The sequence below is a fragment of the Otolemur garnettii genome, unplaced genomic scaffold, assembly GCF_000181295.1.
Source record: "Otolemur garnettii isolate 467f Iridium unplaced genomic scaffold, OtoGar3 scaffold00045, whole genome shotgun sequence".
In the NCBI taxonomy this organism is placed as follows: domain Eukaryota; kingdom Metazoa; phylum Chordata; class Mammalia; order Primates; family Galagidae; genus Otolemur; species Otolemur garnettii.
This window is the reverse complement of record NW_003852440.1, coordinates 1382694-1401478: the sequence shown is the minus strand read 5'-3', so window position 1 is coordinate 1401478 and position 18785 is coordinate 1382694. Positions and strand designations below refer to the sequence as shown.

The 18785-nt window shown below is 37.0% G+C and overlaps 1 protein-coding gene across 1 annotated transcript in view; it reads left to right on the top strand.

The window, feature by feature from the left end:
• Window positions 1–13387, top strand: part of LOC100963937 (tubulin alpha chain-like) — a 19512-nt gene extending 6125 nt beyond the window's left edge. The window contains 2 exon segments of the mRNA XM_012805869.1: window positions 12671–13176; window positions 13179–13387. Coding sequence (XP_012661323.1) covers window positions 12671–13176; window positions 13179–13369 — 697 coding nt within the window. The 3' untranslated portion in view covers window positions 13370–13387.
• The last annotated feature ends 5398 nt before the right edge of the window (window positions 13388–18785 follow it).

The window sequence follows — 18785 nt, the reverse complement described above, 5'->3', positions numbered from 1 at the left end:
TGGCTGGATTCGAACCCACCACCTTTGGTGTATGTGGCTGGTGCCTTAGCCACTTGAGCTACAGGCACAGAGCCCATCTTTGTATTTTCTTACCATCATAGTATTCCACACAGCATTGCTTAAGCAAGGAACTCACTTTATAGCAAATGAAGCATGAAAATGGGCCCATGCTTAGAGAATTCGCTCTCTTACCATATCTTCCAATACCCTAAAACAATTGGCTTGATAAAACAATCTCTTGAAGATTCTGTTATGATGCCACGTGGGTGAAACACTTTATAAAGCTGGGGTAATATCTTCCAGGATGCAATATGTACTTTAAATCAGTGACTAGTATACAATAGTATTTCTCTTGTAACCAGAATTCATAGGTTCGGAATCAAGGGAAAGAAATGGGAACAGCCCCTTTCACTATTACCTTTAGTGATCTACTTGCAAAAAATATTTTCTAGTCCCTGCAACTTTGGTTCTAGAAGTCTTAGTGCTGGAGAGGAATGCTTCCACCAAGTGTCACAGTAATGGTCCATTAAACTGCAAGTTGAGACTGTTTCATGGCAGTGAATCAACAGGCAAAAAAGAAGGTCAGCATACTGGCTTAGGCGACTGATCCCTACCATCAAGGAAAAATTTTGCTATTACTTAACATCTATAAGGAGTAGTATATCTAAAATGCAGAAGATCTTTTTCTTAATCCCATGTTCTATGGGATGAGTCAACAGAAAATTATAATAATCCAAACAGGCAAGACTTCTATGGCCCAGACTCCTCATGAATAAAGGTTCTGGATTACACTTCTTCCTTATTTGGGTGTGTATATTATACACACCAATTCTTTTCTTTTCATTTTTAATTTCCCTTCCAATGTCCCTATCACTCAACATTAACATGTTAACATTAGCTAACTTGTTATGTCAATATTGGAGCCTGAAGGGCATGAAAAGGGCAGTGTTACTGAGAAGATAAATGAACATCACCCAAAGATGGATAAAGACACTTTGTATCTTCTTTTGAGAAGACAGTTGACAGTTTCTGGTATACCTGGAATAGGTGCATAAAGTTAAGCAAAGAATAACTGTTATTATCTTTATTTAGAAGTTAAATATGGTTAAGAGAAGTATAACCCTATCCCACACCTAAAAGGGATGGCCATGCTGACCAGGGATAAACTGTGAGGGCTTCCAGTGTGCTAACTTAGTGAACCTGGAGCTCTGTTTCCCAGAATTCCCTTCCCTCTATGGTGTTGGATTAGTACTGGCCACAGAAATACGGACAAGATTTAGAAGGCAGAAATGAAAACAGTCACCATTTATATGGTCTGAAGGTCACTGCAGGGCCAGACACGGCTGTGCTCACGCCTGACAAAGCTGATCTGCTGGAATGCCTCATGAACATGGAACAGCAAGCAGCCAGGCCTTGTAGCTCCTTCAGCTCCCACTCATTCACTAGATTCGGCTGCTCTGAATCATGGTTCAGAAGAGTGAGAAATTCTCTGATGAAGGGCACCAGCTTATCCTCAGATCTCCTGTCTGAGAAGTTGGAAAGCAGCAAGACACAGACACAAGTTCCAGTATGTCCTCACAGGTTCTAATTTGTACTTGTTCTTCCCTACATCACATTCATCTTTCCATTCTGACTGATGGCCCTGTGGATTTCAGCTTCTTAATACTAGACTCTGAAGCAGCAACTGTACCAGAATGCTTAAGCAGTTCCCACAATTGTATAAATCCCATTTTAAAAGGCTTATTCTAGGCAGCACCCGTAGCTCAGTGGGTAGGGTGCCAGCCACATACACTAAGGCTGGTGGGTTTGAGCCTGGCCCAGGCCAGCTAAAACAACAATGGCAACAGCAACAAAAAAATAGCCAGGCACTGTGGCCAGCGCCTGTAGTCCTGGCTACTTGGGAGGCTGAGGCAGGAGAATCACTTGGGCCTAGGAGTTTGAGGTTGCTGAGCTGTGATGCCACAGCACTCCATCCAGGGTGCCAGCTTGAGACTTTGTCTCAAAAAAAAAAAAAAAGACTTATTCTATTTTGCTCATAGGATTCTTCTTCCCTGACTAAACTATGATGCAGAAATATTCTTATATTGCAATGTTCTTACTTTTAAAAGATAAACATGAGATTGTATTTCTAATTTGTCTCTATTAGGTAAACTTGATTAAGGTGAAATTAATTTCCTCAAATTAAAAAAAAATACCTATCAAGCTTTACTTTAAGAAAGATAAAGACAAATATCTTTCTTTAAAGGGAAGCAGGACAAAAATGAAATAAGAACTTCTCATAACTCCATGACAACTTTACTCACCAAGCTATTACCTATAATTTCCAGGAGGCAAAAATATAAGCATTATGATTTAGAAAAGACACCACTAAAAGAGCATTAAATTACAGTCAACACAATGACATTATCACAATTATCTTGAACCTACAAATCTCTCATTTAACATTTGCCTTTATATTTGGGTTCAGTGAAATCAGTGCAGACTCAAGCGATTCCATTAGCAGGTTTAAAGCAGTAATCAACTTAAGTATGTTTGTTCTCAGACCCCAAAATGAATGTATTATGAAGAAAAGGGTAGGCCTGGGAGAAAGAGAAGCCCAAGAACATAAATTTAATTGTGTATCTTCATCACTGTGGAGCAGGAGGAATAAAATTCAGATCAACAATTGCAAATTTTCTTATCACCTTGGTTTTGATTCCTTGCTTCTTTGGTATCATTAATGAACACCTACTATTACAAAGTCCTTGGGTGGCACCTGTGGCTCAGTGAGTAGGGCGCTGGCCCCATATACTGAGGGTGGCAAGTTCAAACCTGGCCCTGGCCAAATTGCAACAAAAAGAGCCAGGCACTGTGGCAGGTGCCTGTAGTCCCAGCTACTCGGGAGGCTGAGGCAAGAGAATAGCCTAAGCCTAAGAGATGAGGTTGCTGTGAGCTGTGACACCACAGCACTCTACTGAGGGTGACAAAGTAAAATTCTGTCTCAAAAAAAACAGTAACAAAGTCCTAGTAACTTAAACTCTAAAACCATCCCATCAGGTATATATTTATCTTCATTTTTACAGATAAGGAAACATATCCAGTGTTAAATACCTTATTAACGGTTGAGGTGGATATAGACCCCCATAATGTCTTATCTACAGCTTGAGCTTTTAAACATTATATTAATATAACCCCACAAGTGTGACTATTCCCACTGAGGACATCCATGTCACAGAACAACTGTTCTCCTCTGCACTCTGCTCTAATTTACTGTTTACCAAACCACCTGCAGATAATTCAGTTTCTCATTTAGCTCTCTTACACTTAACATGAACATTCAAGTAAACCAGAAAGCCATACTTCATATTGTCAATTTAATATCTTTTCTTAGTATAAAAAGGAATATAAACCCATGACTTAAAATGTAGGAAGTTTTTAAAAAGAGGCCAGGCATGGTGCCTCACGTTTATAATCCTAGCACACTGGGAGGCCAAGACAGGAGGATCACTTCAGCTCAGGAGTTTGAGACCAACAAAAAATAGAAGTATTTTCTACACTAAAAATAGAAAAATTAGCAGGGCATTATGGCACCTGTAGTCTTAGCTACTCGGGAGGATAAGCAGAAGGACTGCTTGTGCCCAGGAGTTTGAGGTTGCTGTGGGCCAGTCTGAGGCCATGGCACTGTAGCCTGGTCAACAGAGTGAGACTGTGGAAAAGAAAAGGAAAAGAGAAAGGAAGGGCGGGGGGCGGGGGGGAATTATATATAATCCAGTAACTCTGAGATTAACTTAAAACTCTGGCATATTTACCTCTTCCAACCATTATCTAAATGTAATAATAATAACCAGAGCAGCAGCAGCTACTTATATAGCTTCTAAGAGGTGCCCTTATTCCAAGGGCATTATATATGTTCAATTAGTTACACCTTACAACAACCAAATAAGGGGGACACTTTTGTTATTCCATTTTACAGAAGAAGAACCTGATGCATAAAAATACTAAGTGACTTCCTACAAGTGATAACTAATAAATGAAAGAGCTGGGATTTGAACCCAAGGAGTCTAGCTTCAGAGCATGTGCTCTTAACTAAGAAGTTATACTGCCTCTGTAACAGAACTGTGGTATGCAGAGGGCAATTATCCCTGTATCCCACACAAATACAGGCAGATGGCCAGACAGAGGGAGAGGCACTACTCCCTAACACACTCTCCAACACCTCAAAAAGCTTCTCTGGGAGAGTTTTTAATACACAGAAGATATTACTAGCAGGGAATAAAAGAAAACACCTGCCTAAATTAAATCTAAAAATATTGTGTTAAATTCTTTTCCAAACCACCCAGATCTTTCATTCCTTGAAGTATAAAAATGTTACAGTAAATTCATGCTAGAAATTACAATAGATGTTTGTTCTGTAAATCATTATATTTGATTTAATTTAACACTCTAGTAGTCAAAGCTTCAAGACCTTTAATTCAGTTATATTTAATAAGTCTAACAAAATGCAGTAACAATACCCTGAAGTAAGCTAATAATCTTATCTTAAAAAATTTAAATGTCAATACACTTTCTAAATAAGTTTTTTCATGCACACTTAAACTGATCACATTAACTTATGAGTATGAATGCAAGAAATCTCTCCAATACACTGAAAAGTTCATTAAAAATGACCAGAATTTGAAAAGCAAATATTATATCTATATATCATTGCCTTATATTCTTAAAGTACTTCAGTATTTCCAGAGACTGAGTAAATCTTAATAGTGTGTATTTACTAAACACCCAGTAAGTTGCTAGCTACATGCATAGCACTCTGCTAAAGTACTGTAGGAAGGGAATGTACTTTATTGACATATTCTTGCTGTTGTTAATCCAGCACAGCAAGCAATCCTACAAACTGCAGGCACCATTGCTTGCTTGATATGACAATAATGATGTACTTGGTCTCAAGGAGTTTGGGAAAGATTTAAGAAAATTATACTACAGTTTGAAAGTATGGTCACAAAGCACATACAAAGTAGAATTAAGAAGGGAGTGTTTGGTTCTGGCAAAAAAGGAAAGTAGAGTTTCCTTGATATATTTTTCCCTCTCCTTGGTTTTGCTCCCCTCCTGGAAAGGAAAGTAAAAGGGAAAAATAGAAGTGATCCATCAAGACTTTCCTCCTTAGGATGTCCTTTGGGCGGTCATCGTGAAGAATTCATTAGAAAGCAAATTCCCCAGGTTTAACTAGTGGCTACTAGTAATACTTTTCTTCCAGTTTATGGTATTGAAGCAGTAAACAGATTCTGTTTACTTTCTAACAGTGACCAGACGGATCAAGGGCATAATTTAGTAGTTCTATTTAATGAACAATTTCCGTAGAGAAAAGTATACAAGATAATTTATAGGTAAGTATGTACCAAAATGAGATACACTAGTAAGAGCCATAAGGAAGAAAGGTTTAGTGACTTATCCAAGATAAACTAGCTAGTAATTCATAAGCACCACAGTTTTCTGATTTCTATCCCCCAGGCCGGCGGTTCTCAACCTGTGGATCACGACCCAGAGGAACTGTATTAAAGGGTCAGGGCATTAGGAAGGTTGAGCCCCACTGCCCTAGGCTCTTTTCATTATTACAGAGATGTTGGAGATTACCTTTAAATAGCAATTAATACCCCCTTTTTAAGTAATTGAAATTAAAAAATAGTGATAGAAAGATAAATTTAAATCAAAATAAATAGCAATTAATATCCCCCCTTTTTAAAAAAAAAATATATTTTTTAGTTTTTATTTTTTGCAGTTTTTGGCCAGGGCCAGGTTTGAACCTACCACCTCCGGTATATGGGGCTGGAGCCCTACTCCTTTGAGCCACAGGCACTGCCCATTAATATCCCCTTTTTAAGTAACTAAAATTAAAAGATAGTGATGGAAAGATAAATTTGAATCCAAAAAAAGCAGTAGCTAAATAATCTTTCCCCCAGATCAACCATGTTTGCTGCTGATTAAAATCACGAAGACCAAATGCTACTAAAGTACTAAAGTGAATTAATTCACTGTCATTTGCTAAATCTTTTTCCTAGCCCCTTTATATCGTATTTCTCAGCCCTAAATCTAGGGAACTTCTACTTTCTGGTCCACTACATGATTGTTTTATGGCTACTACAGGTGTCTCTAACCTTATTCCAATACATACCACCACAATGATACATGTATTGGATTATGAATTTGAAATTTTCCTTGACTGCTGTTAAAAAATTCCTCTGATACTTGTTGAAGAGCATTTTAATAGGAGTATTACAACAGGGAAGAGAGAAGAGGCTCAACTCTGAATATAGCAAAGACGGATTTATGGCCAAGGAGCAGAGTAAGGGAGTCAGCAGTTAGAAAATTACTAAGAGACATCAGGGATAAGGGGATTCTTGCAAAAGGTAGGCCAAGGACTCAGAATCAAAGTTGGGGGATGAAGAACTCAATCTGCTATCAAAGGAGGTCAGATATCAGTGAAGGTGGTAACTTAGCAGAATCCTTTGCTAATCCTGGGCTGTACAGGCCAAGCAAGGACAGAATGGACACTGAAGGCCATGGTCAGGGCCTAATTGAGAAGGGGACTCAGAGGATACTAAAGTAAATCAAGAGTCTTCATCACTAGCACAGACATCTTCCCTTTAGCACACCCTCTTCCCCCATATGCCAAATAAAGTTTTTATAAAATACTATATTTAAAGTTATTTCATAGACTATGAAAGAGCAGCACATTGAATTTAAAAACTAGAGTGTTATAAAACACACAGGCACACACAAAAACAACCTAATCTCATTGACCCTCTACCTAGATCTTCTTAGGGCCACATGGCCTGCAGGACCAATTCTTGCTAAGCCATGCAAGGCCCTGCCCACTATCCAGCCTGTCAGCCCACTAAACCCTGCCCTTCTCTCGGCTACCATTCCCTCCTTTCTACTTCACACTCAGGACTTTTGTGCCTATATTCCTTCAGCCCAGTGCTCGCCTGTTCCCACCAACTCAACTCTCCACAAAGACACCTAGCAAAGGAGTACTTATCTTTTAAGCCTTGTTCCAAAAGCTTTCTTGAGCACCTGGCCTGCTTTCCTCCTCCTCCTTTATAATTCTGTGTTCTGATCAGTTGGATGACAAGGAACTGTAACTTTCTACTGCACTTGTTTGTTTCTGTGTCTATCTCTTCCCTCAGGCTCTGAGTCACTCCAGAGCAGAGAACAGGTTTCATTTGCCTTTGTATCCCTATCGTCTTCAATTGTGATGAAGCAAACAGAAAGGGAAATAAAAAGTAAACCCTCTTTTCAAATTGTGAAAGCAGCACTGCTGATACCCAAAGGAAAGGCGGCCTTGTTAAACCTGTTACCATATCCTTTACAGGTAGTGCACTAAAATTTTGTACTGTGTTTCAGCTTCTGATTTGTTTACAGCCTGAACTAAAGTGATACCAAAGCCACTATCTTAGTCTGTTTCCTGTTGCTAAAACAGAATACTACAGACTGGGTAATTTATAGTGAACAGAAATTTATCTCACAGTTCTATAGGCTAGGAAGTCCAATATCAAGGGGCTGGCATCTGGTAAAGGCCTTTAGGCTGCAACATTCCATGGTGGAGGGCTGGAAGGAGAAGCCAGCAAGCATGAAAGAGCAAAATACCAAGAGCAGGGCTCACTTTATAACAGCCTACTCTCATGATAACTAACCTGCTCCTGAGATAACACAGATCTATTCACAAGGGCTCTGGCTTTATGAACTAATCACTTCTTATTAGGCTCTACCTCCCAACCCTGTTGCCAGCACATGAACTTTTGGGAGATACATTCAAACCCAACAGGCACCATATGGTAGACTCCTTTTGCTGCCATCCTATTTCCCCCAGTATGGTTAACCACATAAAGCTGGTAGAAGAAAGGAGAAAAACGTGGGATTCCTTGTTATCCACTTACTCTTCTACCTCATACCTGAAAAAGGGCCACATATATGTACTCTGTTAGCTCCAAAGCAGACAATTCCCTAGTATTTTCTACTACTGTCATGACATATTAAAGGACTGACTCATAATTTCCCCATCCTATTTTCTATAATACAGCCATCAATTATAATTCTCTTATCATTTTCATTAAAAGATGACATTTATTACACAGTAATCACCATCATCACCATAACACAAATAAATGTTTTTCAAAGTGTAGTATGATACCTGCATAAGAATTACCTAAGGGTTTGGAAAAAGGGAGATTCCTGGACTTTGCCTTAGAGAAAATGAGTATGAGTATGGGATGGAAAGGAGCAGGGATTAGGGAATGTGAATTTGAAACAAGAAAACAATCACCCCAGGTAGTATTTCTGAGCTCACTGTATTTGAGAATAGATGAATAAAACAGACCTTGATTTATCATTATACTGTTGAGCCCCCAAAAGTATGCCAAACCCTATACTAGATAATATAGGATATACAGAAGTATATCTTGTTGGAAATAGTCTATGGCTTCACAGTATTTTCAATTTATTTATTTATTTTTTGCAGTTTCTGGCTGGGGCTGGGTTTGAACTTGCAACCTCCAGCATATGGGGCCTGCGCCCTACTCCTTGAGCCACAGGCGCAGCCCATATTTTCAATTTAGTTAGAATGAAAAACTTCATAGACAGAACAATTAGAAAACAATGCTAAACTTTGGAGTTTAGTTTGGTTTCCAAACTTTAGACCAAGTATCTCTAGCTTTAAAATGTTAAAGTATGCACTCCCATATGAATACTGATTTATAAATTACATATGAATTACTTTTTAGTAGATTGTACACATTATAAATAATATTAAAAGATTTTAAAATCTTGGAAATACATTAAATTCTGATGGTACGAACTTTTCAGTGACTAGTAAAACATTATTAATGTTATACAATATAAATAAATGTTTCTTGATTTTTAAATCTGAACTAAAGGACTGATGATAACCAGTTTATGTTGCTATTTGACTTCAAAGACTGCCACAGCTAAAGAAAATACTTCACACAAATGGAAGCTGTGGATCCTCAGTTGTAGTTATTTAATTATGATGCTTATATTTCAATCTAGCCAAAAATTACATAAAAATTTTGATAAAAAGTTTAGTTAGTAGATTTCTACCTTCCTTGATAGTAATCAGCTGTTCTTGAAAACTAAGAATTGTAACAAATAACTTCCAAAATCTAGTAAGACTTTTGAAAGAAAAGATTTATCAACAGAATATTATGTACATTTTAAAGTGTTCAGATACGAAAATTCAGAAATGACACGTGGTTTAGGATAAGTATGGTAATTTACATAAGTATGAAACATAAATATGGAAATTACATAAGTAGGGAAATTTCTGAACACCCATTTTCAAAAAGCTTATTCCGGTCTTCCCATAGCAGAGAGTAAGCAAGAAACTGTGAGGAGTCCCAAAAAATAAAATACATTTTTAACGAACACACACAGGCAAAATAAAAACAAACAAAAAAACAAATCAATAAACACCAGCTGACCGCTATCATCAAAGTCACGGTTACCCTGAGGTCAAATACTAAGCAGGTTAGACCTACCACTTCTTCAGTGATCCAGGATCCCTATAGGAGACTAAAGTGTCCTAGGGTCAGTAGGGGTTCCCAACAAGAGCAAACAAACAAACTCTTTCTGGAAGAAGACATCCTCAATTTACACCACCAAGTTGAACTCAGATAAAAACCCGGCAAATAGGAGTTTACCACCAAAGACCAGCACATACAAAAAGAAAACAACCACAGAGTACGAGAATTAGCAGGCACCAATAATAAAAATATAAACTCCCAGGGACTTCAGATAATGGCATTAACAGAAGGCAAATAACTATATAATAAACATTTAAGGAAATGAAGATGAAATTATAAAAATAAGCAAAGACCAAGATAATGTTAAAAATGTACAGTCCGGTTTGAGAGAAAAATCTTAGAACTTTTAGAAGTTAAAAATAGAATTGATGAAATTGAGAATACAACAGATAGAGGAAAGAATAGAGCATGTACCTAATCCTCCAATTTTGAGGGGACTGCTATAGGGACAGGTTTTGGAGGCTGAAAGAACCCAGCACACTCTAGATGTCACTATAAAAAAACACATAAGAGGAAAGCAAGAGAGGATAAGAAGGACAAAAACAACCATCACACAGAAAATAATTAACAAAATGGCAACGGTAAGTCCTTCCCTTTCACTAATTATATAATAGAGATATTAAATGTAAATGGATTAAAAGCTCCAATCAAAAGACACAGAGGGGCTGAATGGATTTAAAAAATAAGATCCAACTACATGCTAAGAAACTCACTTTAGATCTCAGGACACACACAGGCTGAAAGTTAAAAGGAAGGAATAAGATATTCCATATAAACAGTGGCCAAAAGAGAGCAAGGTGGACATTCTTAGATAAAACAGATTTTACCTCACAAAACTGTCACAAGAGACAAAGCAGGACATTATATAATTTCAGAGGGTCAAATCACGAGGAAGGTGTAACAATTATAAATATATATGCACCCAAAGCACATAAATATATGAAACAAACATTGATAGAACTGAAGACAGAAATAGACAGCAACACAACAAAAGCAGATTTCAATACCCTACATTCAATACTAGACAGAACATCCAGGCAGAACATCAGTAAGGAAACAAAGGACTTGAAAAGACTATAAACCAAGCGTCCAAATTACAGCCCATAGGCCACATGTGACCTGCCTAGAACACTTATCCAGCCCTCCAGGTGTTTTTGCCACCGCTGCCTGTCCTGCTTTAGCAGGCGACTGGGCCCAGGACCCGCAGTCTGGCCCTTCAACAGTCTGAGGGACATGAACTGGCCCCCTGTTTAAAAAGTTTGAGGACCCCTGCTATAGGCCAATGGCATCATTCTGAACCATAAGAAGCACCATGTGCATTCTTCTCAAGCACACACAGGACATTCTCTAGGACAGAGAATGTTTTGGCACAAAAATAAGTCTTAACAAACTTAAGATCAAAATCATACCAAGTATCTTTTCTGAACACAATGGAATGAAAGTAGAAAGTAATGGCAGAAGAAAAACTGGAAAATCTGCAAATATGTGGAAATTAACATACTTTTGAACAACCAATGGATCGAAGAACAAATCAAAGAGGAAATCAGAAAATATCTTAAGGCAAACAAAAATGAAAACACAACATATAAAACATGGGATGCAGCAAAAGCAGTAGAATTAAAGAATTTTACATGGACTTCATTAAAACCACATACATTAGAAAAGAACGATCTCAAATAACCTACCAACTAAGAGTCAGTTTTTTTAAAACATTAACAAAATTGACGTCTTTAGCCAGACTAAGAAAAAAATACTTTCAAACAAAATTAGTAATCAAAGAGGAGATATTACAACTGATGTCACAGAAATAGAAGGATCGTAAGACACCACCATGAATAATTACATGCCATCAAATTCGATAATATAGAAGAAATATCAGTTATTGAGACAACTAATTTTATATGTCAACTTTATTGGTCTAAGGGAAGCTCAGATAGCTGATAAAACATTATTGGGGAGGGGAATGTTTCCAGGAGAGATTAGATCTGTCAGTAGACTAAAAAAAGAACATGCCCTCATCAGCATGAGTGGGCATCATTCAATCCATTAAGTGCCATAGTAGAACAAAAAGTCAGAGAAAGGCCAAATTCTTTCTCTCCTCTTGAGCTAGGATATGTACCCTCTCCTGCTCCCAGACATCTGAGTTATTGGTTCTTAGGTCTTTGGACTTGGACTGAATTACGTCACTAGTTTTTCTGGTTCTCCAGTTTACAGATGGCATATTGTTGAATGTTCTGGCTTCCATAATTGCGTAAACCAGTTCCCACAATAAATCTCTTATATGTCTATACATAAGTCATGTATATATAGCTTACTGGCTTTTTTCCTCTGGAGAGCCCTAATAAACCTACTCAGACTGAAATATGAAGAAACAAAAAGTCTAAACAGAGCTATATAACTAGTAAGAAGATTGAATCAGTAACAAAAAATGACTTTACTGGTGAAGTCTACCAAACATTTAAAGAGTTAATGCCAATCCTTTTCAAACTCTTCCAAAAAATGGAAGAGGAGAGAATACTTTCTAACTCATTTTATGAGGCTAGGATGATCCTTGTTTCAAAGTTAGAAAAAGTTACTGCAAGAAAAGAAAACTACAGGCCATATCCCTAATAAATACATACATACATAGATATCTCTCTCTCTCTATATATATATATATACACACATACATATATATATCCTAAAAAAAAAAAACCCTACCAACTCAAGTTCAACAGCATATTAAAAAGATCACATACATGACCAAATGAGATTTATCCTTGGAATAAAAGGATGGTTCACATACAAAAATCAATCAATGTGATATACCATATTAATAAAAGCAACATAAAAATCACATGGTCATCTCAATAGATAAGAAAAAAGCCTTTGACAAAATTCTACACCCTTTCATGTTTAAAAACACTCAACAAAATAAAAAATAGATGAAAATTACATCAACATATTAGTAAAGACCACATATAAAAAAGCCACAGCTATCATCATATACATTGGTAGAAAAGCAAAGCTTGATCAGGAACAAGGAAAGGATGCCCATTCTTGCCACTACTATTCAGCCAAGTAGGAGATGTCCAAGGGAGCAATTAGACAAAAAGGAAAAGAAAAAAAGAAAAGACCAACCTGATGCCCTATCCCCGCATCCACTTCCCTCTGGCCACATATGCCCCTGTAATCTCTGCTGAGAAAGCCTATCACAAACAGCTTACTGTAGCAGAGATCACCAATGCTTGCTTTGAGCCAGCTAACCAGATGGTGAAATACCCTAGCCACAGTAAATACATGGCTTGCTGCCTGTTATACTGTGGTGATATGGTCCCCCAAAATGTCAATGCTGCCATTGCCACCATCAAGACCAAGCATACTATCCAGTTTGTGAATTGGTGTCCCACTGGCTTCAAGGTTGGCATCAATTCTCAGCCTCTCACTGTGGTACCTGGTGGCAACCTGGCCAAGGTACAGAGAGCTGTGTGCATGCTGAGCAACACCATAGCTGTTGCTGCGGCCTGGGCTTGCCTGGACCACAAGTTTGACCTGATGTACGCCAAGCGTGCCTTTGTTCACTGGTACATGGGTGAAGGGATGGAGAAAGGAAAGTTTTCTGAGGCCGTGAGGACATGGCTGCCCTTGAGAAGGATTATGAGGAGGTTAGAGCCGATAGTGCTGATGGGGAAGATGAGGGTGAGGAGTATCAACCTGTCTACTACAACTTTACACTGTGTTGTCATGAGACTGTCTTATTTCTGTTCTGTAAAACTGTCCATTGTAGTAGTCCTAAAGTGTTAATAAAGTGTTAATAAAAGTGATATTTTAGATGCCAATAAGTAAATAAATAAAAAGGTATTCAAATCAGAAATAAATAAAATTGTCCCTGTTTATAGATGAGATGAACTTGTATATATAAAACCCTAACTAAGTCACACAAACAAAAAACTATTAGAACTACAAAATTCAACAAAGTTTCAGAATATAAAATCAACTAGAAAAATTGGTTGCATTTCTATACACTAACAAAGAACTATCCAAAAAGGAATTAAAAACACAAGCCCATTTATAATAACATCAAAAAGGATAGAAGACTTAAGAATGAACTTTACCAAGGAGATGAAAGACTGTTATACTAAAACCTAAAAGTCTTGCTGAAAGAAAGATGAAAGATTTGTGTCGTTAAAGATGACACAAATAAATGGAAAGACACCTTGTATTCATGAATTGGAAGAACACTGTTAAAGTGTCTACAAAGCAATCTACAGCTTCAATGCAATCCCTACCAAAATCCAAATGCCATATTTTACAGAAACAACTAAAATCCTAAAATTTATATGGAACCACAAATGACCCTGAATAATCTTGAGAAACAAGAACAAAGCTGGAGGCCTCATGTTTTCTGACTTCAAAACATATTACAAAAATATGGTAATCAAAAGAGTATGGGACTGGCATAAAGACAGATGTATAGACCAATGGAACCAAACAGAAATCTCAGAAATAAATCCACACATATACAATTAAATGATCTTCCACAGGGTGCCAAGAACACACAATGGTGACAGTCTTTTCAACAAATGGTGCTGGGAAAACTGGATATATACACACAAAAAAAATGAAATTGAACCTTCATTTTATATTATACACAAAAATAATCTCAAAATGGATTAAAAATTTACATGTAAGACCTCAATTATAAAATTTATAAAAGAAAACAAGGGAAAAGCTTCTTGACATTGGTCTTGGCAAAGATTTCTTGCATATGGTACCAAAAGCACAAGCAACAAAAGCTTATTAGATAAGTAGGACTGTATCAAATAAAAAGCCTCTGCACAGCAAGAAAAGAATCAACAGGGTGAAAAAGTACACTATAGAATGGGAGAAAATATATGTAAACCATGTATCTAATTAGGAGTTAAAATCCAAAATATACAAGACCATAGTCTTGTATTGACTATACAATTCAATAGTAAATAAATAAATAAATAATTTGATTATAAAAATGTGCAAAGGTCTTGAATAGATATTACTCCAAAGAAAACATATAAAAGGCCATCAGGCATATAAAAAGGTGGTCAATATCACTAATCATTTAGGGAAATGCGAATCAAAAACTACAATGAGATACCTCTTCGCCTTCACTAGGATGGCTACCATCAAAAAATAAAAATAAAGAAAAAAATAAAAAAGAATACATGCAGGCAAGAATGTGGACAAATGTGAACCCTTGTACATTGTTGATGGGAATGTAAAACAGTGTAGCTGCTTTGAAAAAAGGGAGCTTCTCTAAAAATTAAAAATAGAACTACCATTTGTCCCAACAGAACTATCACATAACCTAAATATAGAACTAACGTCTGGATTAACAAACTGTGGTATATGTACACCATGGAATACTATGCAGCCATAAAGAAAGATGGAGATTTTACGTGCTTCATGTTCACATGGATGGAGCTGGAAAATGTTCTTCTAAGCAAAGTATCACAAGAATGGAAGAAAAAGTATCCAATGTACACACTCCTTTATGAAACTAATTTATACCTTTTATGTGTAAGCTATAACCTAATAACAGCCTAAGAATACAGGGAGGGAGAGGGGAGGAGGGAATGGGTGGAGGGAGGGGGATTGGAGGGATCACTTCTGAGGTTTATCTTACAAGGGTACAAGTGAATCTTTCTAAGAGTAGAATGTGAACGTTTTAAAATAATAACTAAGAAAATGACACGAAGGCTATGTTAACCAGTTTGATGGAAGTGTTTTGGATTGTGTGTGAAAACCCCACACTATACCCCAGAAGTGCATTAATGTACATAGTTACCATTCAATTAAAAAAAGAAAAAAAGAACTTAACATCTGATCAACTTGAGAGTATTTACCAAAAAAAATTCAAAAAAACCCCCCAAAACTTGAAATCAGGATCGCAAGGAGATATCTGCAACATCATGTTTACTGTAGCACTGTTTAAAATAAACAAAACTAGGAACAACCCAAATGTCTACCAATAGATGAAATAATAAACAAAACGTGACACAGACATACAATGAGGTATCGGAGTATTATCTGGCCATAAAAAAGAAGCAAATCCTGTTATATGCTACAACATACATGAACTTTAAGGACATTATGCTAAAATGAAGTAAGCCAGACACAGAAAGATACACACTGCACAATTCTACTTACATAAGTTATCTAAAGTAATCCAACTCATCAAAGCAGACAGTAAGAAGGGTGGTCACCAGGGTTTAGACAGAAAGAGAAATGGGGAATTGCTATTTAATGGGTACAAAGTTTCAGTAATATAAGATGAAAAATCTCTAGAGATCTGCTATACAACACTGTGCGTACAGGTGGAACTGGAGATTTATGTTAAGTGTAAGCCAAGCATAGAAAGACAAATATTGTATGTTCTCACTTACAAATGGAAACTAAAATTGTGGATCCCATGAAGTTGGTGGTTACCAGAGGCTGGGAAGATAAGGGTGAGGGGAGGATGAAGAGGGGCTGATTAATGGGCACAAATACATATACATTTAGACAGAAGAAATAGGATCTGGTATTTAATGGACAGCTAGGATGGCTGTAGGTTTATTCATTTATCATTTATTAATTTATCACACATTTTAAAATATCTTGAAGAGAATAGTTTGAATGTTCCTAGCATAAAGATATATACAATGAAACCTCCATATTGACCACAGCCTTACATTAACTACCTCCTTCAGATGACCTAATTTTCATAGACCAGATATGCACCCTATGTTGATCACCTCCATATGTTGACCAGTTTGTTACAGTCCCTTAGGTCAACATACAGAGGTTCTACTGTATTTAAGGTGACAGATATCCCAATTGCTCTGAGATTATATGGATGTATTATCATATGTATGCACATCTGTGTCAATGAAAATAAATAATAAAATAATGAAAAAACAAGATGGCCACCTCACCCCCATTAAAATCTCTTCCTAATTCATCCCCCCCAAAATACTGTACTGTGTACTTAAAAACTTGTTAAAAGGGCAGATCTCATGTTGGGTGATTTTTAACACAATAAAAAAATCAACAGATGAGTTAGCAGGGTTAAATATAGTTGAAGAAAGATAGATCTAAACATACCATTAATACGAGTACATACCGTAACTGTAGTACAGATCATACTACAGATTATAGTATAGAGAATGAAATAAGAGGAAAAAATTAATGACAGGTTAAAACATATGGAGGACAGAATGGGAAATTTTAGCATATCTAATAAGAGTGACAGAAACATTGGAGAGAACAAAGGTAAGGTAATTCAAAACAATAATGGATGGTGCATTTCCAGAATGGAAATTTCCAGAATAGGAATCCACAGAAGACAGAAGACAGACAAAAAAGATGACCTACCAACTGGCAGATGACATCTGAACAGAAACAATGTGAAATAAGTCAACAGTGGACTACCAGCTTCTGAGTGATCAAAGAAATTAAAACTATCAACCTAGAGTTATAGACTGAACAAAGCCATGTTTTAATAATAAAGTGGGGGGGGGGGCACACTGGCCTGTAATTCTAGCACTCTGAGAGGCCAAGGCAGGTGGATCACCTGAACTCAGGAGTTCGAGACCAGCCTGATCAAGAGTGAAACCCTGTCTCTACTAACAAGAGAAAAACCAGTAGTCCCAGCTACTCAGGAGGCTGAGGCAGAAGAATCACTTGAACCCAGGAGTTTGAGGTTTCTGTGAGCTACAGTAGTGCTATGGCACTCTACCAAGAGTGACAGAGTGAAACTCTGTCTCAAAAAAAAAACCAAGAATAAAGGCAAAATACATTTTCAGGCTTAAGAAAGTTTATGACTCCAAGGTGGGTGGATTACTTGAGCTCAAGAGTTCGAAACCAGCCTGAGCAAGAGCCAGGCCTCAACTCAAAAAAAAAAAAACCAGCTGGGCATTGCGGCGGGTGCCTGTAGTCCCAGCTACTCCAGAGACTGAGGCAAGAGAATCACTTAAGCCCAAGATTTTGAGGTTGCTGTGAGCTATAAGGTCATAGCACTCTACCGAAGGTAACAAAATAAAACTCTGCCTCAGAAAGGGAAAATTAAAAAAGGAAAGCAAGTTATGACTAGCAATCCTTCACACACACACACAAATTTCTAAGGTTATTCACCAGGAAAAGAAAAAATGGCCCCATATGAAATTCTGAGATAAAAGAAATAAAAATAATAATTTAAATATTATGAGGCTAATCTAAACAACCTGTGCTTTTTTAAAAAATGGCTTAATAATAGCATGTAAGTCAGAAGTGAAATGATAAACACTGAAGATATTTCTTCTCTTGACAGACTGCTGGTACCCTCACTGGTGGGGACTATATACATATCCCAGTGTTCAGCTACAGTAGACAGCAAGGTTGGCTATGATCATTTTAGAAGTCTTATTAAAACCATGAGCCAGGCCATAAATGATTCATAACTTTGGTATGAAGGGACAAAGGCAGGGCACTCCAGACAGAGGAAACAGTAAAGGCTTAGAAGTAAAGATAAGGATGGCATACCCTGTTCTTCCTCTATTAATGAAGTATTTCATTTCATATGTTCTTCTAAAATATCTAAGATAAAAACAATGCAAACAAAAAAAATCACCTCCTAGAAGCAATAGCATGAGTACACTGAAAGATGTCAGAGGTTTATTTGGCGGGCCACTTAATTTTCTCTCTGAAGGCTTTATTTAGCCTCTCAGGTTATTATATGTAATATTTACACTTAACCAATGTCACTAATATATTTTGACAATAAATGAAAAAATTCAAAGGAAATATTACAACACTGATCTCTTAGAACTTTTTCTAGTCACTGTGCCGGGCATTGTCAATACAGGATAAAGGTGATAAAGCCAGGCGGCAATCAGAATGCTGTGTGATAGGTACTATGACATACGAGGGACCCACAGAGTACTGAGCAAACCCACAGGTAATGGCATAGGCATACTTTTCTCTCACCTTTTCACACTATTACAGTTGCTTCCCATAAGACAAATTACTAATGGCTACCATTGTGACATTTAGTATTTATTACCATCATCCTATCAATGATAAAGACTCACCTCACTGTCAAGAGTTTTTTAATTAAAGGGTTTTTTGTTAACTAAACCAAAGTCAACTTCAAAACATTCCAAATAGTGAATTTCATTTTCTTCATACTAATCAAAATTTCATCACAGAAAGTTAGCCTAGACATGTTAGATCCAT